The 24,815-nt window shown below is 48.7% G+C and overlaps 2 protein-coding genes across 12 annotated transcripts in view; both read left to right on the forward strand.

Moving 5' to 3' along the window:
* Window positions 1-9: 9 nt before the first annotated feature.
* On the forward strand, window positions 10-9,174 carry LOC102750677 (Fc receptor-like protein 1). 9 transcript variants are annotated; one of them, XM_081825366.1, is made up of 11 exons: window positions 10-1,302; window positions 1,461-1,730; window positions 2,201-2,251; window positions 2,956-3,243; window positions 3,404-3,682; window positions 4,024-4,140; window positions 5,148-5,175; window positions 6,241-6,323; window positions 6,541-6,609; window positions 7,148-7,179; window positions 8,108-9,174. In XM_081825366.1, the coding sequence occupies exons 2-11, from the start codon at window positions 1,508-1,510 to the stop codon at window positions 8,177-8,179; spliced, it is 1,242 nt and encodes a 413-aa protein (XP_081681492.1). In that variant the 5' UTR covers window positions 10-1,302; window positions 1,461-1,507; the 3' UTR covers window positions 8,180-9,174. The 9 variants fall into 9 exon arrangements, 7 of the variants coding, with proteins under 7 accessions (XP_081681492.1, XP_081681493.1, XP_081681489.1 ...); XM_081825367.1 differs by having other exon boundaries at window positions 10-1,237; XM_081825363.1 differs by having other exon boundaries at window positions 10-1,730.
* A 6,169-nt stretch (window positions 9,175-15,343) lies between these two features.
* The window catches only part of LOC102750392 (Fc receptor-like protein 2), a 66,796-nt gene continuing 57,324 nt past the window's right edge, over window positions 15,344-24,815 (forward strand). The window contains exons 1-7 of one of the 3 annotated variants that reach the window (XM_081825405.1): window positions 15,344-15,428; window positions 17,067-17,087; window positions 19,881-20,156; window positions 20,392-20,676; window positions 21,929-22,216; window positions 22,540-22,821; window positions 23,130-23,246. In XM_081825405.1, coding sequence (XP_081681531.1) covers window positions 15,398-15,428; window positions 17,067-17,087; window positions 19,881-20,156; window positions 20,392-20,676; window positions 21,929-22,216; window positions 22,540-22,821; window positions 23,130-23,246 — 1,300 coding nt within the window. In that variant the 5' untranslated portion in view covers window positions 15,344-15,397. Of the gene's footprint in view, window positions 15,429-17,066; window positions 17,088-17,538; window positions 19,532-19,880; window positions 20,157-20,391; window positions 20,677-21,928; window positions 22,217-22,539; window positions 22,822-23,129; window positions 23,247-24,815 lie in introns of those variants that run through there. The other 2 variants (XM_081825399.1, XM_081825402.1) reach the window with 2 other exon arrangements.

A 24,815-nucleotide genomic window follows, 5' to 3' on the forward strand; every position in this document is an offset into this window, starting at 1 on the left:
GCACCTAGAGCTGGGGAGCACAGCTCTGCAGGGCCAACGGCCAGAGATACTCAGAGCCAGCCCAGGCTTCTGGAATGCTCTCCCAGGGTTCGTCCAAGTTGAACCCAGGCCATGGGTTAATGCCAACATGCTCTGTGCCTGACCCTGCTTTTACCTCATGAGTGCCCAATCTGAGCCTAAGTAGAAATCCAAATCCACATCCAGAAGAAACAAAGCCTTGCCAGGAGTTTGCCAGGTTTGCCTGGGAATACCTGAGAATTATCTGAAACAAGCTCTGAGCTGCAAGACTGAGCTCCAGCCTTTGCAAACTGCCCTATCCAGTGTCCCATTCCACACCACCTGCCCCATTCAGAAGAGTGGGGTACAGGTCCCTAGATGTCTTTTTTCCCCCTTTCTCTGTCCTCAGTCCTCTGGGGACTGCAGATTTCCAAGGAGAGAAGATAACCCCTAGTGCCAGGAATTCCAGGCCCCAGAGCGAATATTCTGGTACCAACGTTGAAATTAAGTTTTTGAAAGTCCCAGGATAAAGCATTCCAGTCGCAAGGCTTGAGGACGACAGGTGTTGGAGCAACAACCCCCTCTCAGGGATTGAGAACACTTGGCATTTTATCTGGTGAGGGGAGACAGGCTTTTCTTAGGAAAATTCCTAAACTTTCTCAAAGAGCCCAGGCTCTGAGGCTGGATAAACAAATGCCTTAAGAGCCAGTGTCCTCCAGGGTTTGATGTTTCCCCGGGTGCTGCAGCTGGGCCGATGGAGATGTGGGGAAGCAGGGCCCAGCTTTGCCCATCTGTAGTCCATCCGGAGAAGAGCCCCTATGGCCGGAAAAGGAGACATCCCTGAGGCTCAGGGTATGGGCTGAAACTGCCCCTTATGCCCATGGTTTGCACGAGGTTTGCACAAAGTCCCAGAGCAAGGGAGCTGGATGTGTGCATGCAGGATTTTCAGGCAAGCATACGCCGGGTCCTTCCATTCAGAGCAGCAGTAACAGGGGCAGGAGAGACTCAGTAAAGAAAGCATTGAATTCCTCTAATCTTTCCCCGACTGGCAGATCGTCCGGGGTCACAGTCTGTCCTTGAAAGACAGAGTGTGGCTCTGGGATGCCCGGGGGAGGGAGCCGAAGAAGATAACCAACATGATTCACGACAAGAATGAATAAACACACCTGCTGTTCCTGAAACGTCAGGCTTCACCGTCTCTGATAACAGTCGTCAGTACCCTGCCCGGTCTCCAGAAAAGGTGTTTTTAGTTCATGGATGGAAATGTCAAAGAGTGGGAACCAAGCTGAAGGCAGAGGTTGCCCTGTGGGTGGAGGAGACGCCGCATAAGGGCAGGCCGTGCTGGGGTGGGGGTGGTCTCTGCACCCAACTGGCCTTGTGCCAAATGCTGAGAACACAACGTGCCTCCTGTGGGAACTCTGAAACCCATTGCCCTGGAATGTGTCTTTTGTCCTTCTCTCTAGTGCTGCTTCTGACAGCCAGGCCCTCTCGGCCCAAGGAGGGGAGCTCAATGACCCTGACCTGTGAGGTGCAGGCCGCTTCTTGGAAGCCGGACGCCCAGCCCCAGTTCTGTTTCTTCAGAGACAGCCAGGCCCTGTGGCAGGGCTGGAGCAGCTCCCCGGAGCTCCAGCTCCCCACTGTGTGGAGGGAAGACTCGGGGTCCTACTGGTGTGAAGCGAAGACCTCAGAGCTCAGAGTCGCTCGGAGCCCCAGGATTCAGATACAGGTGCAAGGTGAGTGCGGGGGCCTGCGCCGGGGACCGACATGGGGCCGGGGGCACGAGGCTGCTCTTCCCTTGGGGGGAAAGGAACTGGTGGAGATGTGCCTGAGCTTCTCTCCTTCTCAGAGTCCTTAAGGGATCTGCCCTTACTCTTGCTAATCGCACTCAAGTGCACAGAAGAGTACTCAGGAACCCCTCACGGCGTCCTCCCTGGGCTGGAGAGCGGGGGCAAGTCGCTGCATAATCACGGCCCCTGATGGCACCCTCCTCAGCACGGGGGGACATGTGTGGCGGTGGTGGGGAGTCACGGGAGCTACAGAGAAGGGAGAAATCAGATCCGCACGGTAAGGGCAGGCTTTGGGCTATGGAAGGGGCAGCTGGGGCTTGGTTTTGAGAGAGAGGAAGAGAAGGGGGCGTTTCGTGACTCTGAACCGTGTCACTGCCCGTCCGGGTAGGCACGCTAATGTCCTCCCCCGTTCTCAGACAACGATGCGTCCGTGGTGCCAGGAAGAGGATGTGGAATACCCCCAGAAGGTTGGCTTTCGCACCCTTGCTCAAAACTCTGCACTGGTGAGGCCGGACCAGAACAAAGAGCTGCTGGGCAGCAGGCCCCGCTCTAGGCCCCACATGCATTATGTCATGGGCCCGTCCCAACCGTAGGAGATAGCTAACGTTCCCCCCTGCATTGTACGGACGGGAAACTGAGTCTCAGAGAAGTGACGTGATTGGATCAAGCACCCACAGTAAGACGTGGGACCAGCGTTCAAGCCCCGACAGCTTGATCTGCCATCTGTTCTGGGGCCACCACAGCACGGGGCCTTGCAGAGTGCGGGTTTGAGAGCCCAAGGTCCTGGGATCCCCACTATTCCCGGGAGGGAGGGGTGCTGCATCCACCTTGGTAACTGTGTGGCCTTCCTCACCCCACCACGCCCACCTGGCCGGCCCTTCGCACCCCACCACGCCCACCTGGCCGGCCCTTCGCACCCCACCACGCCCACCTGGCCGGCCCTGCGCACCCCACCACGCCCACCTGGCCGGCCCTGCGCACCCCACCACGCCCACCTGGCCGGCCCTTCGCACCCCACCACGCCCACCTGGCCGAGGCCCACCCCAGTCAGCAGCAACCGCCCTCAGAACACCACCACCCGCCACCGCTAAACTGCATGAATTATTGACTTTACCCAAGGCCTTTGCTTTCAGGATGGTCACGCCCCATGTGTCACCTTGTGTTTGTGTAGGAGTCCCCGTCTGGAATGTGAGCTTGGAGACACAGCCTCCAGGGGGACAAGTGCAGAAGGGAGAGAAGCTGGTTCTCGTCTGTTTGGCCACCCAGGGCACAGGAGACATCACCTTCTCCTGGTACAAAGGGGCCCTGGGTTTGAACCTGGAAACAAAGACCCAGCGCTCATTGGCCGCGAAGTTTGAGATCCCGGCGGTGACGGACAGTGACACAGAGAAATACTACTGCGCGGCCGACAACGGCTATGGCCCCAGCATCAGCGAGCTGGTGAGCGTCACCGTCAGAAGTAAGTTCCGTGACCTCTGTCCCACCAGCACCCCCACTCGCTGGGCTCCGTGTTCCCTGGGGCAACCCCGGGAAGTTCAATGGGGCTGAGCCTCTGTGGGCAGGGATTACGAGTCTGTGACGGTACGGTACACTCTCTGATGACTCCCTGTCTCCCTCAGTCCCAGCATCCCACCCCGTCCTCACTGTCAGGGTGCCCGGGACCCGGGCCGTGGTGGGGGACGTGGTGGAGCTTCGCTGCGAGGCCCAGAGCGGCTCTCCCCCGATCCAGTACCGGTTTTATCACGAGGATGTCACCCTGGGGAGCAGCTCGGCCCCCTCTGGAGGAGGAGCGTCCTTCAACCTCTCTCTGACCCCAGAACGTTCTGGAAACTACTCCTGTGAAGCCAACAACGGCCTGGGGCCCCAGCGCAGTGAGGCGGTGCCACTCAGCGTCACAGGTACAGCTCAGGCTATTGAATTGTCTTGGTCGAAGTCCCTTTCCAGCATCCTGGGAGAGTTTTACTGACCCCACAGTATCTCTGGGGCTGTGCTTCCACGATGGAGCGTCTGAACATGGGGCTGTCTAGGAGGTGTGTCTGAGGGGCACAGAGGACATGAAGGCTGGTGCCTCTCTCCTGCCACCAGGGTGATGAGCTCCAAGTCACATAAGTCAGTCCCGCAACCTCCGCCCCCCTCGCCCAGGAAGAGCAGACCTTGGCCTCGGCCCACACCTGAGACGTCTGCTCTCCAAAGGCCAGCCCTCCTGCAGGGTGGCTCACGTGCAGACCTCTCCCCTCAGTGCCTACGGAGGACAGGAAGGAACTTCTCGCCTCAGGAATCCTTGAAGGGCTGCTTGGCACCCTTGGTCCCACCATTATTGCCCTATTGGTCTGCTGTTGGCTCAAGAAAAGAATAGGTTAGTATTTATAGATTCTGGTATTTTGTTACTGTGACCTTTGTTTTTACAGAAATAGGCGGGGCTGGGGACGGGAGCGCTGTGAGGGACGGATATGTCCTGCCAGCCACGCAGCCTGCAGATCTGCTCCTGACCCCCAGCATGGGAGCAGCACCCATACTTACCAGAGTGCAGTGTCTGTGTCGAGTCCCCCACCCCTCGTGTCGAGGTTCGGCTGATGTCTGGTGCTTCTGGGATCGAATTTTCACCCAAAGCTCTGACTCTATTTAAAATAACTAGTCAGCTACTGGAAGAATAACCCAGTTAGCAATTCCAGCTCTGCCGACCACCCCAAGTTAAAGTCAGTGCCTCCATTCTCATCCCCCCAGAGCACCATCACGTGCTCTTCCCACTTTCTGAAATGCTTGTCCATGCATCCTCACATCTGCTCTCCACAGGATCTCTCCTGCTTTTCAGCTTAAACGTCCTTTTCCCCCAGAGGTTTCACCCAGCCACACAGCCTGCAATTCTCTCAGTTTATTCTTCCTCCGAGCCCTGTTATTTAGCTTCACCCTGGCTCACAGTTGGTAATTTCATATTTATTGGTGCAATTAATCTTGGACTCCTGTTCTCCACTGAGCAAGATGGAGACAATGCGAGATTCTCATTTAAATTCCAAGCTTGTCCTGCATCTTGGGGCACCTCACCCTAGCTGTAAAGTGCCTGCTTCTGAGGGTTCTTGTCATGACAAAAGTAGGTAGTGTGTTGTCAAAACCCAAAGCAAAAACTACAATAGGTGTTCAGGTTCAGAGGCTGGGGCTCAGGGCCTCACTCTGGGATGAACTGCCTGGGAAGCTCACTAACTACTCCGCACTGAGTCTCTTCACCTGCAAAGTGAAGGATCTGAGTAAGTGATGGCCAGGATGCCCTCTGGCATGCCGTGGCAGGCCTGAGGAGCAGTCCCCGCACAAGAAAACTGAAGAACAGATTCCCCCTTTGACGTGTTTGCTCATCTGCTTGACTTATAGGAAGACGTCCGGCCAGGGACCCATGCAGGTGAGGCTCTGCTCTGTCTGTGTGCACTGATAATGCAGAAAAACCCATCTGCACAGTTTTAAGTTGTCCTCTCTCATGTGCTTGTTGTATATGTATTATCCCAACTTCTACTCCGGAGTTCTCCCGCTAATAACAGTGTCTGTTTGCTATTCCTCTTCATTTATGCATTAACTGATTAATTCAAATCCTTCTTCCATCATTCTTCCTAATTCACCTCCCTCACTAAACTGACCCATTTCACACATTCACCAATGAACTGATTCATTCAATCAATTAATCAATATCTGAGGGTCTGTGAGTCATTCTGATGAGGCAGGAAAACAGGATTCTGAGATCTTGAAAGTATCTCAGAGGCATTAAAGATACATGCACATTTCTGTCATTCAGGCTAGAGAGTGATAACCATCCCGAAAACTTGCTGGTGAAGTTCTTTAGTTTAGAGGAGGAAAAGATTTTTAAAACACTTGCATCTGGGGACATCAATGTTTAGTCGACATATTTTTATACTGTGTTGTTGTTTATGCCGACAAAAATCAGATTATTTTCCCAAATTGGAGTAGTGGTCTTCCAGGATGCTGGAAAGGGACTTCGACCAAGACAATTCAATAGCCTGAGCTGTACCTGTGACGCTGAGTGGCACCGCCTCACTGCGCTGGGGCCCCAGGCCATTGTGTGCAAGTTCACGTTCTTCTCTCCCTTCTTCAAGCTGCTTGTTCTGCCTGGTAACCTGTTCTCCATCGAGGGGAATCAATACTCTTCACTCAGTATTCACTGAGCACCTGAATGGGAGGGGCACTATTCTAGGTGTGGGCAACACCACACTGAGCCCATCAGGTAAGGACCTGCGCTCATGGGCTGTGCACTCCACAGCTGCTCTGCTGTGCCTTGCTCAGCCCACGTACAGAGTTTGTCCCACACAGTGGAGCTCACTGAGGATCTCCCCAGAAGTCAGTATTCTGCTCAGGACGCTTGCTAACAGGATTCTCTCCTTCAATGTCTTGCTCACAACCCTGGACAGTGATGTCTGGGGCATCTGGGATGCTATTCCACTATCTGTGTCTGCAGGAGCCCTCCCAGCCCCATGGCACAGGTGTCCAACTACGTCAACTCAGCTGCCCCACTGCAGGAACAGTCTGTATACGAAAATGGTGAGGTTTCCCAAATGACCTGGCCCAAGCAGCCGGAGGGAGCCGGGGAAGGGGCAGTGGGTTGATGTCTGCTAGCCCACCCTGTGCCTGCTGTGCCCCAGCCACCTCCATGGACAAATGGCATGTCTGTCTTCGTGGTGATAAGTGGTAGGCATGGAGTGAGGTAATTGGCAGGAAGAAAGGATGGTGTCACCAGGCCTCCTTTCTTCTCTTTCAGTGAACGTCGTAAGCGGGGAAGAGGTCTACTCTTTGGTGTACCATACGCAACAGGAGCGGCAAGCAGCAGGTGAGAAATGAGGGAGTGAATGTATCTCTGACTTTTTTCTTTCATGGAACCAAGAGGATACTCAGTGGCCGCAAATGGCATATGGAAGTGTTCTTCAGCACTGCTGCTCTGCCTTGAGCTGGCTGTGGGCTTTTCCCTACCTCCCTGAGCACTGGCCTTGGGTCTGGGAGCAGCCCCGAGTGCTGGTGCTAGCTCAGTGCCCCCAGTCAGATGGCAGATTGGGATGGCGGTGTCCACCTGCCCTCCTTGAGTGGCCCCACTTGTTGCTGTTGTCCCATTCATACCTTGTGGGTCCAGAAATGCGAAGAGTTTAAATGCCCAAAGGGATCTACTTACCTGTCCACCTCTAGGCTGCCCATCGTCCTCTGTACAGTAAGGAAATCGTGTTTGTGATAAGCAGAAAAGCAAGACTAAAAATATTGATGGAAATCAATACACAGAAAGTAGGTAGGAGGAGAAGAAGCCTTTATTAGCACGACTTTAGTGAAGGACTTTAAATATAAGTGAAATCTTACAGCACACACCTTTTATTCCACAGTAGAACCCCGGAGGACACATACCACGGACCAGGTGAGTTAGAAGCCCTAATGGACTTTCATCCCTGCTCTTCTTTCTTTCTTCTAGGGACTGGTTCTCAAACTTTTAAAACTATGGCAACTTAGGAAAAGCAAAAGGTTCCAATGGTCCATCTCTCCCCTTATCCCCCACACAGTGGGAAAAACATTTGGTCATAGTAAAGCCTCACGGTGCAAGGGAATTTTGGAGACTTGCACAGACGTTTCCTTTAGCAACAGACGCATGGATGATTTGTAGATACACTGTAGCACATGGCTAGTCTAAAAATTCTATTCCTTGAAAATCTTTACCCTGAAATACTGTTGAACCACACACACACCACTTTGTGTTGTGAGGTTAACCACACAATCCGTGGAAAACTCAATTAATATTGAACAAAACTAAACTAATAGTGATTTGTGTCAACTCAGTAATTTATAAACCTTGAACAATTCAAGATATCACTGGTAATACAAAAATACTTTCAGAAAATTACAGGAATTCTAACTCCACATGTGTACAAGGACAGTAGGTGCTTTGTAAGTTTGTCTAGTGTGGTGGGGGTAGCCAGAGGTCTCAGGACAGAATTTGTGTCCTTGGTAAACTCCAGTGACATGCTAAATGTAGTTTATGAGTACAAAATCCTGACATCCTTAAAAAAAACAACAGCTCATGGAACTGCCTAACAGTGGCCCATTAGAATGGGAGTTTGCACATTTGGATAAGCTTACGGCTCATCAGGAGCACCTCTGCAGCCCACCAGAAGGACACAGGTCCTTTGAAAATGCTCACCTAGGGTCAGTCTTCCAAGAGGCTCCACCTTCTGTGCTTCATGGTGTGCCGTGATAGGACACATCCAGGCTGGTTGGGGAGGAGAACCAGGGGGAGGCATGTTCCACGTGTCTTCCCTGCTCTGGTCCTATCCATGTGCCTTTACTTTTAGGATGCCTCAGCCATCTATTTTAGGCTGAAGAAGGCAAGCGTTGCAGATGTGGACTATGAAGATGCTATGTAAAATTCTGGAAGATTCTGCTCTTTGGAAACCATCCATGACCCCAAGCCTCAGAACCAGTATGTTCTTCAGAGATCCTGAGGTAGTCTGCTTTCCAGGACTTCTCATCCAGGTGCTTCCCCCCAGAGACTATTCCTGCAACTACCGTGAAACAGGTGGTTCTAGCCCTGAAGAAACCACCCAAAGAACCACAATGAATGCAGGGGTGGGACCCGACTCCTACTGGTTGTTTTAGGCACAGGTCAAATTGTGCTCTAGCTTCTTTCTCTAAGAGGAAACAGGGTGGGTGACCTTGGGGTGGAGGGACAGTGAAGCTCACTCAGAGTTCATGGACACGAGGTTAGCGATTCTGCGGGGCAGCTGCGCACAGAGATGGGTGCCCATCCTCTTGTCCAAGTGCAGACAAGCTCGGCACTGAACTCCAGAACAGAACTCCAGCCCCGACACTTACATGACTCATCCTGTTTCTGCATAAAATATGTGACTCTGTGCATTTGGGGTCACTGCTCCCAAATTAGAATTCAAACAAAGTTTTGTAAAGTTACTGTGGGTACATTCAATCTTAGTGACATATTTTGTATGCACAAACTAACCTAGATGCCCCCATATTTGTAACGAGATACAATCTTTGTAAGTTTCACGACACCCAAAGTTCTGTATTTGTTGCACCTCTAGAAGCTTTACGAATATAATTTTTCTTCTTTTATGCATGAACTTTAAAAAATGTGGCAATACAATTTGGAGTCTATGTTTTAATTTAAAACAATTATACACCAACTCTTACAAATTAAAACAATTTAGAAATATATAATGTAAAATGTTAGAGCCTTCCCTGTATCTAACACCACGAGTGGTATCCATTGTTTAAAAACAACATTGTTAATGAAATACTATCGTAATATATTTTAATCTTTTCAATTGCTGATGGACATTAGGTGGTTTCCAAAAACTTTATATTACAAAAACAATACTAAAATAAATGTTCTTGCACAAACGTATTTCTGTGTTCCTGCTAATCCATCTGAAGGATAAATTTGTAAATCAGGGACTAGGGCATTTCAGGTTGTGCACATTTTATATTTTTGTTAAATACTCTCAAACTGCTCTGCTGTATCAGTGAACACATTCACCAACAACACACGAGAGAATCAGTCTGTGAGAGAAAAGTATCATTGTTATTTCAATTAAAAATTTTACAATGACTAAAGCAGTTGAGCATTTTTCCCATAAATTGACTGTACATTTGTAGTTCTTCCCAGTTTCCTGTGCTGGCCCTTTGCGCATTTTCTCAGTGTTCATTTGCCTTCTTCTTATAGCTTTTGTAGGAACTATTTATAATTTATGTACAGTGAGGTGCACACAATTTAGGTGCTCAGTTCCATCAGTCTGATAAATACACACACCCAAGTAACCCAAACTCTTGTCAGGATATAAAATTTCTCCATCTTTCCAGAAACATCCCTCACATCCCCTTCCATGTGATTATGTTCTAAAAATGTTCTTATATGTTCTTATAATGCTTTCATAATTTTGATATATATTCACTCAGGATATCATATGTATGTTTGGTGCAAGGTAAGAATCTGACTTCTCCTGTTTTGGAGTTTTATATTATATTTATATTATGACTTTACTTTTTGAAATAAAAAATGTGAGATAGAGATTGAAGTATTTTTTTCAAATAAATATAAATCATCTGCTATTATTTATTCAGTGGTCTGTTCTTTTTTCTTTTATTTCCCATGCTACCTTATCTCATGCAAATAAAAACTTCCTGTTTTAATAGTTCTGCTTAACACTAATACTGTTCGAACTTCTGTCGAGGATGACTTTTCCCATCTCTGGATGGGCTCCAACCTCATTGTCCCCAGTGTTCTTCCCGCACACCCTGGGCGTCCCAGCTCAGGAGCTCTGTACCCTCTCTTTTCCTCCAGCACCCTCACTGGCTCTCACCTCAGCTGCATTTCTCCCTTGCGTTTCTGTTTCTGGCCCATGGGACTGTTTACCTTTTTCTTTCTTAGGACAATTGTAGATTTTTATATTTTGTATTTTATCTGCCACTGTGAAATATTTGGACCTCATGGGGACTCCAGGAATGAAGTAGGAGCCCCAGGCGACCAGAAGCTCAAACTTTTTTCTGGATTTACACGTGTTTTCCACCATTTACTAGATCTGCAGTTTTGATCAAATTGGTTAACCTCTGTGTATTTCTTCATGCTTAAAACTGGGATAAAAATTGTATCTACTATATTATGTATGCTGTCTTGTTCATTATGTAAAATCATTTCTTTCAAATGTTTCAAGGTCAACTGATGAATCACTGAACGCTACCTCTGAAACTAATAATACACTATATGCTAATTAATTGAATGTAAATAAAATTTAAAAAAATTTAGAACATCTGAAAAAAAATAAAATGCTCCAAGGTGTACATGGCACACATTAAATGCTCAAAAAAGTATTATTATTATTTCTTTTCAAATTTCCCTTTTTGTTATTTATAGCATTCTACTGTTATGGGTATAATACTTCCTTTTATTATTTTAACAACCTTAAAATAGTTTAAATACATTTAATTTATTGTAATTCTTACGTAGTTCTTCTGCCTGAAGTTTTAGGTATTTAAGCCTGCATTTCTGACATATTTTGAATCTTGTTCATCATGATTTGCTGGGTGTTTTGACTATTGATGGAGACCCGTCCTGTGCATGGTGAGGTTCATGTGATCTGTGTTTCTGACTGTGTCCCTCAAAAGCCATTTTGTACCTGCTCCTTCTAAGTCCTGGGGGCATCACTGGCCCAGGACCACTTTTTATGACAATTCCTTATCTGGGGTTTCCTGGAGCCCACCCATGGGAGTGGCACAGTCCTGGAGTTCTGATATCTCAAGGGAAACTCTCTATTTCCCCCAGAGCTCATAGAAAGACAAGGTTAGTTGTCATTTCTGTGCTGGTAGGTGAATGTTTTTCCCCACCAAGCCACTCTTTTATTAAAAGGAAAGTCTTTTGATGATCCAGATTTCATGTGTTTTGGTTTCAACCTTCTACCTTTTGCAGACCCAGGGTTTTGCCTCCAAGTTCCAGATGGACTAAATGCTAAGCTCATAAAAATTATCTAGTGTAATATTTTCTCCCCAGGGCACCAGTAATGTCAATTTACATGTGTAACACACTGTTTTCACTTCCTTTTTTTTAATCTGTAATGGAGGAAATTTCCCTTCTTTTTTACCTGTTTAATTATGCATTTAAAAAATTATGGGGCGCCTGGGTGGCTCAGTTGGTTAAGCGACTGCCTTCGGCTCAGGTCATGATCCTGGAGTCCCGGGGTCGAGTCCCACATCAGGCTCCCTGCTCAGCAGGGAGTCTGCTTCTCCCTCTGACCCTCCTCCCTCTCATGCTCTCTGTCTCTCATTGTCTCTCTCGCAAATAAATAAAATCTTAAAAAAAAAATTATGTAATATTTATCCATCCCTGAGTGAATGAATGCACCCTTCCTCTGACTGGTGAATTACCACCTCCTGAACTAGGAAGCAGTCGTTAGCAGAGTAGGTTAGAAGAATGAGCAAATCCCTTAAAGGGAAATCAAAACCAAAAACCAGAAGTACAATCTGGATCTTGGTTCTTGGTCTTCTACCACCAACAGCCGATATTCTACTGCTGGAAAGATACCCAAGGAAGCCGCTTTGGGTGGCTCTGCTAAGGGTCAGTGTTCTCAATGCCCCAAGGGTCCCCTCCACCCAGCTCACACATATATAATTAGAACAGAAAATAGAAAGCTTCACACTGAATTGTCTTTGATACCGGGGGAGGCCCCACCATGCCTATCACCCCCAGGGAAGCCAGGCCACTTGGCAGGAGGTATTTTCACAGACCGAGGGAGGTCTGCTCCCTATTGCGGATGCTGCTCAGATATCTACCCAGAGCCTCACTAAGTCTCCCTGTGCCCCTCCCCACCTCAGACTTCAAGACTGGGCTCACCTCTATCCCCCACCACGGGAATGGCAACACCTTCTTCAAAAGGGGTTAATAATAATTTCTACTGACACTGAAGAAAATGATCTTCCTCATGAAGAAGAAAAATTTGAGATCTGTAAAACTCCAGTCTCCTAAAACAATCATTACCTGAAACTAAACTTACTCCTGTCCTTCTCAGATTTCCTGGAGTAGATATATGGATAATTCTCAGAGAAACTGGGTCTCTGGAGCTTCTTCATCTTCACATCTGCCGGGGAGGAAATGGACAAAAGTTTCCAGGCATTCTTGGTCCAAATTCCCTGCCATGCTGTCTGGACTATGGAGAGGCCATCAGAATTCTAGGAATTGATGAATTAAATTGTAGAGAGTCTTCTGGGCAGAGAGCGTCTACAGACACAACATCGAGATTCCCACCAGCCAGCTCTGCTCCAACAAACATTAGCACTTCCAAAAGAATGTATCTCTTACCCTAGACATGAAATTTCTAGGTCAAGCCCCACTCAACCAAGACATATCATGTTGTTCAAGATGATTATAGTAACAATTGAAATTACTACTGTAACTGCTCCCACATGAGGATGATGGTGGTGACTTGGGACCATGTCCACAGCCATGAATGTCGCAATTCCTGCGGGAGGTGATTGCATACATTATGACATTTAATTCTGTCGTCGCAGCCTTGCAGCCCCAAATTCAACCAAATACATCCAGAGATCTCTGAAGTTAATCAGCCTCATTTTCTTATTGTGACTATCCTGGTAATCAACTTCCTCTCAAACGGGAGATGGTGTTTATTTTGTTGTGAGTTGTAGTTCATGAAGACTTTGTCTCTGTCTCAATCCTGACCTTGGCATTGCATCTTGTGTCCCCTGGAAGACACCAAACAAAGTTGACAGGGACACTGTTGCCCCGCATCTGACAGAGTACTCTTGTGTATGCTGCCACTTGCAGAATCTCCAAGTCAAGGGTCTACCTGGTTGGTCCCAGAGGCTTCTGTCTATGGGTAACTCTGCTTCTCTCTGGCGCCTGTGACTCCATCTTGCTGGTGGCCAAATATCCCGGCATAAGGAGTGTTTGTATTTCTCACTTTGGCCAGTGCACCCCACCCTGCAGTTTCACTTCCACCACTGTAACCTGAACATGAAGTTACTTTGTCCTCTAATGAACTGCTGAGCTCCTCGTCTCTGGCTGCGGGCCCTACTTTGCATCTGAGTTTAGATGGGCCTGCAAGCTGTGTCCGTCCACATGTAAATAAATGTCTGCCACCTGTCAGGTGTGAGCAGCATCCAGATGGAGCAGGCCAGTCCCCTTAAGGACTCGTTGCCACCCCAGTGGCCCACTTACCCCACTGTGGCCACTCATTTCTCTTCCCCTGCATCACTCACTTTCACATAAGCCACACTCCCTACCATTTGATAATGCCACGGGAAAAAGCTAATTCTCAACTCAAGAGCCACATGCCCATACAGGACAGAATGAAACCACAAATATTTTGAAAAATCTGCTCAGATGTCTATGAAAAACCAATACCTACCACCAGCTCCTTCTCCACATTTTGCTTCTGCCTTTTTCTGTATTTTCTTCCTCAATTCACTGTCCTCCGTCAGAATCCTGTGCCGTCCTGACTGGGCAGGACGAGGAGGAGCCACAGGCCACCTAGAAGCCTTTCCACAGGCAAGGGCTTGACAAGAAGCTCAGTGAGCAGCTCTGGTCCCAGGGAGAGAAACACTCACCCTCTTCCAAACACAAATAAACCATGTGCCCATGCAGAAAGGTGGAGTAGCCTCGCTTGGTACACTTGAGGTGGTAGGGGCTAAAAAAAGCCAGGTCTTGTTTTTTATGAATCTTTTAGGAATATATAAATAAATGTGTTTATTGTAAGAATACTAGAACACACTGATAAGCAAAATGAGGAAAATAAAAACCACCTTTAATTACATTAGATATAATCGCACTAACGTGTTGGTGTTTATTGTCCCACACTTTCTTTTTTAATTGGCAATTGGGGAAGATGGTGTGCAGCAGATAAATTGCATCCAGCAGCCTCCTTTGCCTTAACGGTATATCGTGAACAACTTTTATTGCTATTGAATATTCTACAGAATCATTTTAATGGCTGCTTGATAGTACACAGTTGGACATACAATTTATTTTTAACCTGCTTGTTTGGGTGTTTTTAGCACTTTCTTTTTACACTACTCTAAGTGAGGCTTTGATGATACGAAGTATGACATCACGTACATACATCAGCATTTCCCAAAGGAAAGCTATGTTTATGGTGAGTGACAATGTTAAGTATTCGCCGGAACAGATGACATTGAGTCTATGATTCAATTCACTATCAGTCAGTTCCCAGGTTACAAATACCTATGATTTTATGATTTAAAGTTTCATGCTACATAAGGTCCACGTAGGCAACAGGTATCTGTCTGTTCAGCCTGCCCCTGAGTGGACTGTTACATACAACACTTATGGGGACCACATCTAATCGGGAAGGGAGTGATAACAGAATTTGGGGATGCGTGCTCTGGAGGGTGTGGCTGCCTTGGGAGCAGCATGCCGTCCTAAAAGCAACATGGATTAGAAATACGGAAGAGGACAATGTTTTCAATGATACAGAGCCGGTGTTTTGAATCTTAGCAACATCCTGGTCTAGAAGGCTAGATATGGACTGAAGAAAACATCACCCAGGAACCCTGAGTGGTGGTCCTGCTATCCTAAGGAACACTGAGAAGCATTATAGATCACGGTAAGATCTGACAGCATTTGTGAACCAGACTGTGGAATGCGGTTGCCTGAGTTTAACTCCTAGCTGTCACTACTGGAAAGTGACGGTGCTGATCTCGGTCCATTACTTGCCTTCCCTGCTGCCTGTTTCCCCAACTGTGTAAAGGGGATCGTACAGACTCCAGAAGCTTGCTCAGGGCATTAAATAACCCTGTGAGCATAAGGCACTTAGAACTGTGTCCAACTCATGAACAGCTGTGTGTTAAGTGTTAACTGTCATCAGTGTCAAGAGAAGGAGTTTATTTGGCACCTAGAGGACCATCTTCATTCTCATAGCGTCTATAGGAAAGAAGACAGTGGCCAGACTTGACAGGCCCTTCCACTTCCTTTTTTTTTTTTTTTTTTGCTAATTGTACAAAACTTAGTTTGAAAAGCAGTTTCCATTCCCTGCACACAGACCCCAGCTGGTGGCCGAGGAAACATCTCTTCATCTCTTCTTGGATAGCTGAACCAGGTCCTCATGCTGCTGTGGTCATTTATGGTCATCTTTGGTGAGTCCAATAACTTGAGTTAGGACTGAGGTGGCAGCAGATGAGGTCTCCAGCTCCTGAAAGCCCTGAGGGTTTATCAGAACCTGGGGACCAATAGGAATGCTCGGGTCTCTGCTTCAAGCTCAGAGAGCAGTCTGATGCACAGCAGTGGGCTCTGGGCAAGTCACACTGCAACGCATCCTTGTCCTTAATGTTCAAGGTCGGCTACTTTACCGTTCCCGGGTTATGAGTTCCTGCTTTGATATCTCAGATAATTCATAGAGTAGTATATTCTCATAAATACAGTTTTTATAATTTCAACATTTACTACTTCTCCGTGAGAACTATTTAGACAGTTATCTCCAAGATGGGGTTTGGAGATGCATGGACACCCTTTGCTCAGGCTCTTCTGTTGAGGAGGACAGGACAGGAGAGCTGCTATAAGGAAACGAGATTCCTTTCTCTCCTTTCAGGAGACATTAAACCAACATTTGTTAATAAGTAAAAAGACTCTCACATAAAATATGGCCAGAGAAAAGAAATCCTTTCAAGGTGGGTTTGGCTTTCAAAATTATGTGTGCTGGTCTCAGCTCATCAATAAGCAAGGTTGTGGCTGGACCAGCCTTCATGGGTCTTATCATGACTGCAAGATGCCCTTCAGTAATAACGGTCAGGAAACTCTGGAAAGCTAAATGTTTATTACTCACAGAGCCTGGAAACTACACAGCACCCCTGGAATCACACAGCGAGGTCGTGGGGAGAGAGACAGCATGGGTCTGGGGTTCGGTTCTTTTTTTTTTTTTTTTAAGATTTTATTTATTTTTTTTCTCTCTTTTTTTTTTTATTCTTATGTTAATCCCCATACATTACATCATTAGTTCTAGATGAAGTGTTCCATGATTCATTGCTCGTGCATAAGATTTTATTTATTTATTTGACAGAGAGAGAGAGAGCGAGAGCAGGAACAGGAGCAGGGAGAGTGGGAGAGGGAGAAGCAGGCCTCCTACAGAGCAGGAAGCCCAATGCAGGGCTCAAGCCCAGGACTCTGGGATCATGACCTGAGCCGAAGGCAGACGCTTAACGACTGAGCCACCCAGGCGCCCCTGGGGTTCTGCTCTTATTGGGCTGGAGGCTGGGGGCCCACAGTTTCACAGGCTCACTCTTTGCTGGTGAATTAAAACAAATGATCACAGTCTTCTGTGGATGCCTCCGCATCAAAGCTTAAGTCAGGCACAAAGTCGGGCCGAGAGAAAACCCCAGCTGTCAGGGTTTACACTACAAACTCTGATTGGGTGTTTCCTGATGAACTCTTGGTGATGTGGGATATCGTGTAGTGGACTCATTCGGTGTGCAGGAGGTTGGTGGGGAGAGGGGAAGGACGAGGAAATGAGAGAATCACTGAACATCTGGCGTCCATCCGTGGGACATGCCCTGGGTGCTCCCTCTGGTCAAGGGAGGGGTTTGCACCTGCCTTGTGATTGTAACATGAGTGGGGGCCAGCTGGTGCTTGAGGGAGATTGCATTGTTGGTGATAATGGAGCAGAGGAACAGAAAAGGGGGTGATGGGGAGTTCGGGGTCATTTTAGCAGAGTAATAGAAATGTCTAAACTGTAAGGGCAAATGCTCTGGGCTAACCTCAGGTTTTTGATCCCCTCACAGCTCCTGTCAGTGAAGAGGCAGGTGAGTCATCTACATCCTTACTGTTCCGGGGTCTAGTTTGTCCATCGCCCGGTTCCCATGAGGTCCTGCAGAGAGGGACGAGGACAGGCCGTGGAGACGTCCCAGTGTTGCGGCTCCCCTGGGCCAACCCGCCTCCGGCCACTTGGCTGGGTGAGGACGGCCTGCCCAGGCGGAGTCCCCTGCCTGTAGAGCCCCAGGTGCCGGGGAGTGGCATCTGGAAGAGGGTGTGCGGCCCGGACAGCCAGCCCGCGGGGGAGGATGGTTCTCCAGGCCCCGGGGACCATAGCTCCTCCGTGAGGTCTGGCTGAATGTCCTCGCAGCTGAAAACAGCCGCTCTCTGAGCAACACGGCCCAGAGCGTGTGCGTGGTTGGGACGGCCGGGCTGCTCTGGCTCTGGGTGGCGGCGGGGGCGCTGTCCCGCGCAAGTCAGCGAGCATCCCCGCAGCGCCTGCGGCAGGGCAGGCGCACTTGCCTTCCCCAAACAGGCGCCGAGCGGCTCCCGGGCCGGGGTCCGCCCGCCCCGTCTCCACAGCATCGCTGAATTCTGCGTGCCCTCAGACCTGTGCTACCTTCCTAACGCGTGTGACCACAACCAACCTCACCTTGCTCTTCTTGACTTAAAGCTGTGCTCACCAAAGGAAGTTCAGAAAACGGGATTTTATTCTGTATGTACATGAGCCTGGACTGAATCTAGAGAGATGGAGGATTGTTCCCGGACCTTGCCAGCACCAACCGCCAAGTGGAAGGGGCGCTTGGGGCTCCAAGGCACCGTCCTGGGAGAACAGACCCCTCTTGTCTCTCCTTTCATGGTGAGACATGAATGGGACAGGGATGCCAGGGACCGCTCCAGGAGCCTGTTCGGGAGCAGGACTCGTCCGTTGCATCCACGCTGTGCGTGAATGATCCTTAGCAACGGACTCACAGGCTCACGTGGTCATCCAGCCGCACCCCGAGCCTGTGAGATTGCCCATCACGTGCCTTTTCAGCGGCATCTCTAATCGTAATGCAGAATGTCTGCCCCCTACCCCAACAGCATTCTCCCTGGGAATTTTTCCAGTTTCTGGATGAAGTCTGTGCTAGTGGTTTAAAAATCAGCTTGATTATAAGTCCCACAGCCAAGTCCCCAGGGGATCCAGTCTCCATCAGTGAAGGAGGGCAAAAATCTCAAATTAAGCTAATTGTTTCTGCAACCCACCTTTTCTGCCCTCCTGATTTCATTTTTTATAACCCAGATTTTTCGCCTGATGTCCAACAGGTAAATCTGGTTCTCCACCTGGAAGAATCAGTAGCATGTTTTCCAAAAATGATGATTCTAAATTTCACAAGCTTCCTGTTGCATTTTGGTTCTGGTTCTGCAGGGGTATTTTATGGGCCACTTCACCCCTTATATGGCTGACCTCTGCTTCCCTATGCTACACATCCAAATTCTGGCTGTCATGCCACCGTTGAACAGGGGCAGGGAGATTTTTGTTTGAGATATAACTTAGTTCCTCACCTCGAGGTCAAAATCCTCAACTACAACCCTGAAAGGTAATGCAAATGTCCCAGACACAGAAGGGGCCTGGTACCATAAATAAGCAAAGTCACAGGGTGGAATCTGAGACAGGCAGTCCCAGGGGAAGACATTTATTTTTGGCAATGACTTTTATTCACTATGGTCAGCTAAACCTTGAATGAAAGCTCCCTTCCACCTAATTACACATGGGATGGGTGGGGAAGTGTTTGGAAACTAGTCAGGTGGAAAGTTCTGAGGTTTGAGATACAGGATCTTATTCCAGTAACCAGTCTATGCCCCAGATACCCAGGCCCCTTGGCGGTTTCCTCCGGCCAGGCAAGAAGAAGACGAAGAACGTGAATTTAGAACACAGCATAGGGTCTTCAAAGGCTGGATCAAAGCAGAGGGGGTGGGAAAGCGACGTGCCCCCTGAGGACAGTGGTCCCCCCTTGTGACATCACCAATAGAGAGGGCTAAGCAGGAGGAACTTCACTCCTGTATCCATGTAAAAGATTATGTAAGCAGGAGGAACTTCACTCCTGTATCCATGTAAAAAATTATGTTTACTTGGACATTCCCTGCCATTGACTCAGTGTTTTGAGTCCTCACCTTCAAACTCCTATGTTGAAACCCTAATCCCAGGAGGATGGTATCTGGAGGTGGGGCCCTTGGAAGGTAATAAGGTCATGGAGGTGGGGTCCTCATGATGGGATGAGTGCCCTTAGAAAACGAGGCCAGAGAGCTAGCAAGTAAAGATACACAAGAAGTCAGCCGTCTACAGCCTGGAAGAGTGGCCTCACCGGAATCTGGCTGTGCGGCACCTTGATCTTAGACTTTCAGCCTCCAGAACCCTGAGAAATAAACCCCGAGAAAATTATGGTACTTTGTTACAGCAGCCCATGCTGACTCAGATACCCCTCAGGACAAGAGAGAACCTAGCCCTGAGTAGGTAAGGTGGGGGTTGGAACCTCCGTCCTGCCTGGAGGGGAAGGGGCTGCTTGGCCCAAGAGCACAAGAAGCGGTCAGGCATCTGGGCTCTCTGCAGAAATGGCAAATCCCGGGGAGCCTGGGTGGCTCAGTCGTTAAGCGTCTGACTTCGGCTCAGGTCATGATCCCAGGGTCCTGAGGATCGAGCCCCACTTCGGGCTCCTGCTCGGCGGGAAGCCTGCTTCTCCCTTACCCACTCCCCCTGCTTGTGTTCCCTCTCTCGCTGTGTCTCTCTGTCAAATAAATAAATAAAATCTTAAAAAAAAAAAAAAGAAATGGCAAATCCAGTCCCCTGACGCCCTCTCTTGCAGACTGGCTGACCCTCCAGGCTCCCTCTGTTGTCTTTGAAGGAGACAGCATAGATCTGATGTGCCAGAAGAAAAAGGACTGGTGGAAAATCCAGACTATGGCCTATTACAAGGATGGAAAAGAGTTACAGCTGTCAAACGAAGTCTCTAGCTTTTCTATCCCACATGCAGCTTTGAGTGACGGTGGCAGCTATTACTGTTCTGCTACTGCTGAAAAATACTTTCTGAAGTATTTTCTGAAGTCAAAAGCTTCAAGAAGCATCAGGATTGAAGTGCAAGGTAAGACTTTCCCTCCTGTGGGAGCCGGGCTGGACGAGACTGGAGCACAGCAGGGTGGGTCCCTGGAGGGAACACCTGCCCCCACACCAGATGGGAACCAGAGTCCTGTGGTTTGACCGCAGGAGGGAGTCGTGATAGGTGACAAGTCTGGTCTGAATGTCTTGTTTGCTGGGGTTGCTTTTGAGCAGGTACCATCCATCTCACTGCTCGGGGCTCTTGTGATTCTTCTCTCTAGAGCTGTTTCCACGCCCTGTGCTCACTGTCAGCCCCTCCTGGCCCACTGAGGGGAGCCCGGTGACCCTGACCTGTGAGACCCAGCCTTCTCCACAGAGGTCAAATGCTCAGCTCCGATTTTGCTTCTTCAGAGATGACAGAGCCCTGGGGTCTGGCTGGAGCAGCTCCCCAGAGCTCCGGGTCCCCGCCATGTGGACGGAGGACTCAGGGTCCTACTGGTGCCAGGCAGAGATGGTGACTCCCAGGGTCAGAAAACAGAGCCTCCAATCCCAGATTCACGTGCAGAGTAAGTATCGTTGGGTCTGAGCGTGGGGAAAACAGGAGTCCAGCAGCTTCACTTCGGCTGCTCGTCTTTTGGGTTCTCTTGCAATTCCTGTCCTTGTAGAAAGTGGGATGTGAGCTAGAGAATGGGCGTTTCATAAAAATAACAAAGGGGGGACAAAGCTCCTGTTAAAAAAACAGAACGCAATGGAGTAAATGTGAAGATGGAATTGACTTTATTAAGCATTCATGAATCAGCAGGATCCTAGCTAGCAAGCAGAGAGATGCTCAGAGGAGTTGTAGGAAATGGAAGTTTTTTATAGGCATGAGGTGGGGGAAGGGGGTTATTAGCAAAATAAAAGAGGATTTCTTCAGGCCAAGACATCATTTGCGGGAGGAGGGAACTTCAAAGTTTTTTGTTTTTTTTATCATGCAGATGACCTCATTAGTGTGGATCAGGAAATTTCAGATTGACTTATAGACGGTCATATTCCAGGGATAGGCTGAAACTGTAATTAAGTCTTGGTTTGATGTCAGTGGGGGACAAATACTCCATTTTGGGCTCTTTTTCTTCTTTTCTAAACACTCCTTATAATCTTTCTCTTCTTTATTAAAGTCACATCCATCAGTCATATCTCCACTGATCACTTCGTGCCTTGGTGTTTAGGAGTGGGCTGGGACTTTACTCAGCAAGCACCTGCTCCCCAGTGGCTCTGCAGATGGCCCCACATGCTGGCTTGCAACACAAGTTGGTTTTATTAGAAGGCACCGTGGTGCTCCAGTGTCGGGGGATAAATGAAACATCAGAGAAAGCAGAAATCTGAGTGAACCAAGCGGCCAGAGGAGGGGTGGCAATTCTTGTGGACCCTTGAAACTGGGAATAATGGAGGAATTGTCATTGATATTGTTAGGGGGGACAGTGCCTTTTCTGAGGTAGGACTGATGCTACCGGGGACCCCTTCACTCAGTGCAGAATGCAGCACTCTGCACAGCGACCCCTCCCCCCAGAAATGTTTTCCTGTCCATGGAGCAGATGACCCATCACACATTCTTTAGTGATCCCATGAAATTAGACAGGAAGGGGGTTGGGACATGCAGTATCTGCATCCACATTCTTCAAGAGTAATCACCGCGGATTCCCTACCTTAGTGTCCTTATAATGGATTACATGAGCCCTACCTGTATTCCCACTTCAAGCATTAGACTGAAGCCAGTCACGGCCTGGTCCCAGAGCCCTCTGACGTCAGCTTCTCACCTGTCGTCTTCCATCCGTCTAGGAGTGCCCGTCTCTAACGTAAGCTTAGAGATGTGGGCCCCCAGGGACCCGGTGATCGAAGGAGGGGATCTGATCCTCCTCTGCTCCGTGGCCGAAGGCACAGGAAACATCACATTCTCCTGGCACAGAGAGGACACGGGAACCAGGGTGGGAAGGAAGACCCAGCGTTCCCTGTCTGCGGAGCTGGAGGTCCCAGCCGTGCAGGAGGGTGACGCCGGCCGCTATTACTGCAGAGCTGACAATGGCCACGACCCCATCCAGAGCAAGCTGCTGAGTATCCGTGTGAGAAGTGAGTCACTGCTGTGGAGCCCCAATGGCAACTGGAGTGTGGGTCACCCCCGCAAGTTAGACTGTGGACATCCTTCTTTCCAGGGAAGGGAAGATAACGGGGGCTGGACTGGCATAGGAAAACACAGGCTGAGAATGACGAATGACCATGTCTTTAGACAGTAGCCCAGACTTGATATTCCCCCAAATTTCTAAAGACATTATTGAGAATCTTAGAGACACACAATGACCAAGGGGCCAGGCCCTTCGCTGAGGTCCTAGTCTGGGGTCTGGGTGTCTACTGTGGCCTCACAAACCCTCTCCGCTGGTCCCTGTCTCCCTCAGTCCCAGCGTCCCGCCCCGTCCTCACCCTCAGGGAGCCAGGGGCCCAGGCCATGGCAGTGGGGGACGTGGTGGAGCTTCGCTGCGAGGCCCAGAGCGGCTCTCCCCCGATCCAGTACCGGTTTTATCACGAGGATGTCTCCCTGGGGAACAGCTCGGCCCCCTCTGGAGGAGGAGCGTCCTTCAACCTCTCTCTGACCCCAGAACGTTCTGGAAACTACTCCTGTGAGGCTGACAATGGCCTGGGGGCCCAGCGCAGCGAGGCGGTGACACTCAGCGTCACAGGTGGGTTGATGGTCCCTGGATACAGGAGCATTATGATTAATGGCTCTGCCCCAGCAGTCTTCACTGGTACCACAGTGGGGTGTTGGAAGGTGGGTGGAGGTCCAGGTGATGCCTGCTGTGTGGAGGAGGTTGGAGAAGGTGATCTCAGTGCCTGGCTGCTTCTCTTCTCTCCACACCAACCTGGAAAGTACACATTATAATTAGATAACGTGTGAACTTATATTAACCATTCCTGCAGAGTATTAGACCAGGATTCCAGGACCCAAGCCTTGACCCTCTAAGGCTGACGCACTGGTGTCTTCCCTCAGGGACCGGTGGCTACAGAAGAGACCACGTCACAGCCAGAGTTCTCGGGGCGCTGTGTGGTGGCCTCGGCTTCATAACTGCTGTTCTGCTGTCTTATTACTGGTCTCGCAAGATCTCAGGTTGGTTACCTACCGTTTGTTTTGATTGCCTTTTATTGCTGTGAACTTTTCCATTACTGATACGGATTGGATTTGAAAAAAAAAAGAAAGAAAGAAAACCTCCCCAAATCTGACGAATGCTTTTTACACGTTATGATTTTCTAAGGTTTCATGCAGCGGACAATGCTGCCATATTTTAGAATATGTCATGTCCCCCCTGTGTGTAGATTAAAACCATTAACACAGTCCTTCATGCTTGCCTTTTAAATAAAAATGTCCAATTATTAAATCATCTAATAACCTTCAATAGACATAATCAGTTTACATGCAGTGGAGTGAAACATAATAAGTGGCTGGATTTAAAGGAATGAAAACAATTTAGTACATTTTCTCCTTTATTTATCGATTTCTTATTAGTTACCTACTCATGGCAAGAGCAGTGACTCCTCTTTGAATTCTTGGGTGTCTCATATGGGTCACGTGGGGCATCTTCATGCACACATGGTGGCTGGAGCTGGCCGGAGGGGGGGACCTTGACTGGGACTCTCAGCTAGAACACACACAACCTCTCAGAGTGGCCTGGACCCCCTCGCGGCATGATGCTGCTGGGTACTCAGACATCTTACATGCTGTCTTCCGCTTCAAAAGTAAGTGGGATAGCAAATCTGCAATGCCTTTTCCAACTAATTGCAGATGACTCGGTTTCATCAGGTCCCTAACAAACTTGCCTGGAGGCAAGGGGAGGGAGCACAGCCTCCACCTCCAAATGGAGGTCTCAATGTCAAAGAATTTACAGCCATGTTTTTAACATTTCCACACAAACCACTACACATTCCAGTCCATGCCTCCCCGCCCCACCAGACTTCCTGAAGCTCCGGCCCCTGGGCCACCCTGTCTGGGTTTGGCAAGTGCCCCACAGGACCAGCGGTTCCAGAGCCAGGTCTCTCTCCCGGAGCCTCGTAGTTCTTCCCTATCCTTTCACCTCTTCAACACTGTAAATAGACTTCTACCAATATTTCCAGTTCTCGGAAGAAAGGTCTGTTCAATTTCTTCTTCTGTCATCACTGGAAGCATGAAAGCACGACCTTCGCTAACCAACACTCCCATAAAGCTGCTGTGTTTTGGGCATGACAGTATGTCTGTATTATTTGTAAGAACAGGAATTTTGAGGACTCCTCTAAGTGATATCTCATACTGACCCCTACTCGTACTCTGCTAGCCAAGACATGCTACCAATGACCAACTCTTACAACTGTTACGTATGGCAAGCTTACACATGTTATCTGTAATTATAAAAAATAATTTTTAAGTGTGTATTATGCTCCAGGTTTAACAATCTTGGGGAAGTTAAGTGGGCTACCTTGTTCATACAGCCACTAGGAGGCACAGCGAACACGGAGTATACTGGCCCGGCCACAAAGCCTCAAGCCTGCCTAGAACTGACCTTAACGATTCTCCTCTTGCACATTTCCCCCATCCCCCGCTTCGGTGAGGTGTCATTTATTAATCTCTAAGATACAGGACAAGCACTGGGCACAAAAGAAATGCAAGATAAACTTTTAAACTCTTGCAAAATGCTTCCTTAAATCT

Source organism: Leptonychotes weddellii, chromosome 6, assembly GCF_054177405.1.
Source record: "Leptonychotes weddellii isolate Sample4059 chromosome 6, ASM5417740v2, whole genome shotgun sequence".
NCBI lineage: Eukaryota > Metazoa > Chordata > Mammalia > Carnivora > Phocidae > Leptonychotes > Leptonychotes weddellii.

Bases quoted from the DNA above. Each gene is read 5' to 3' on its own strand.
- LOC102750677 (XM_081825363.1), top strand. From the start codon at position 1,382: ATGCTGAGAACACAACGTGCCTCCTGTGGGAACTCTGAAACCCATTGC. The intron at 2,252-2,955 runs GTTGGCTTTCGC...GTGTTTGTGTAG, and splicing joins ATGTGGAATACCCCCAGAAG to GAGTCCCCGTCTGGAATGTG. The intron at 3,683-4,023 runs GTACAGCTCAGG...CTCTCCCCTCAG, and splicing joins GGTGCCACTCAGCGTCACAG to TGCCTACGGAGGACAGGAAG.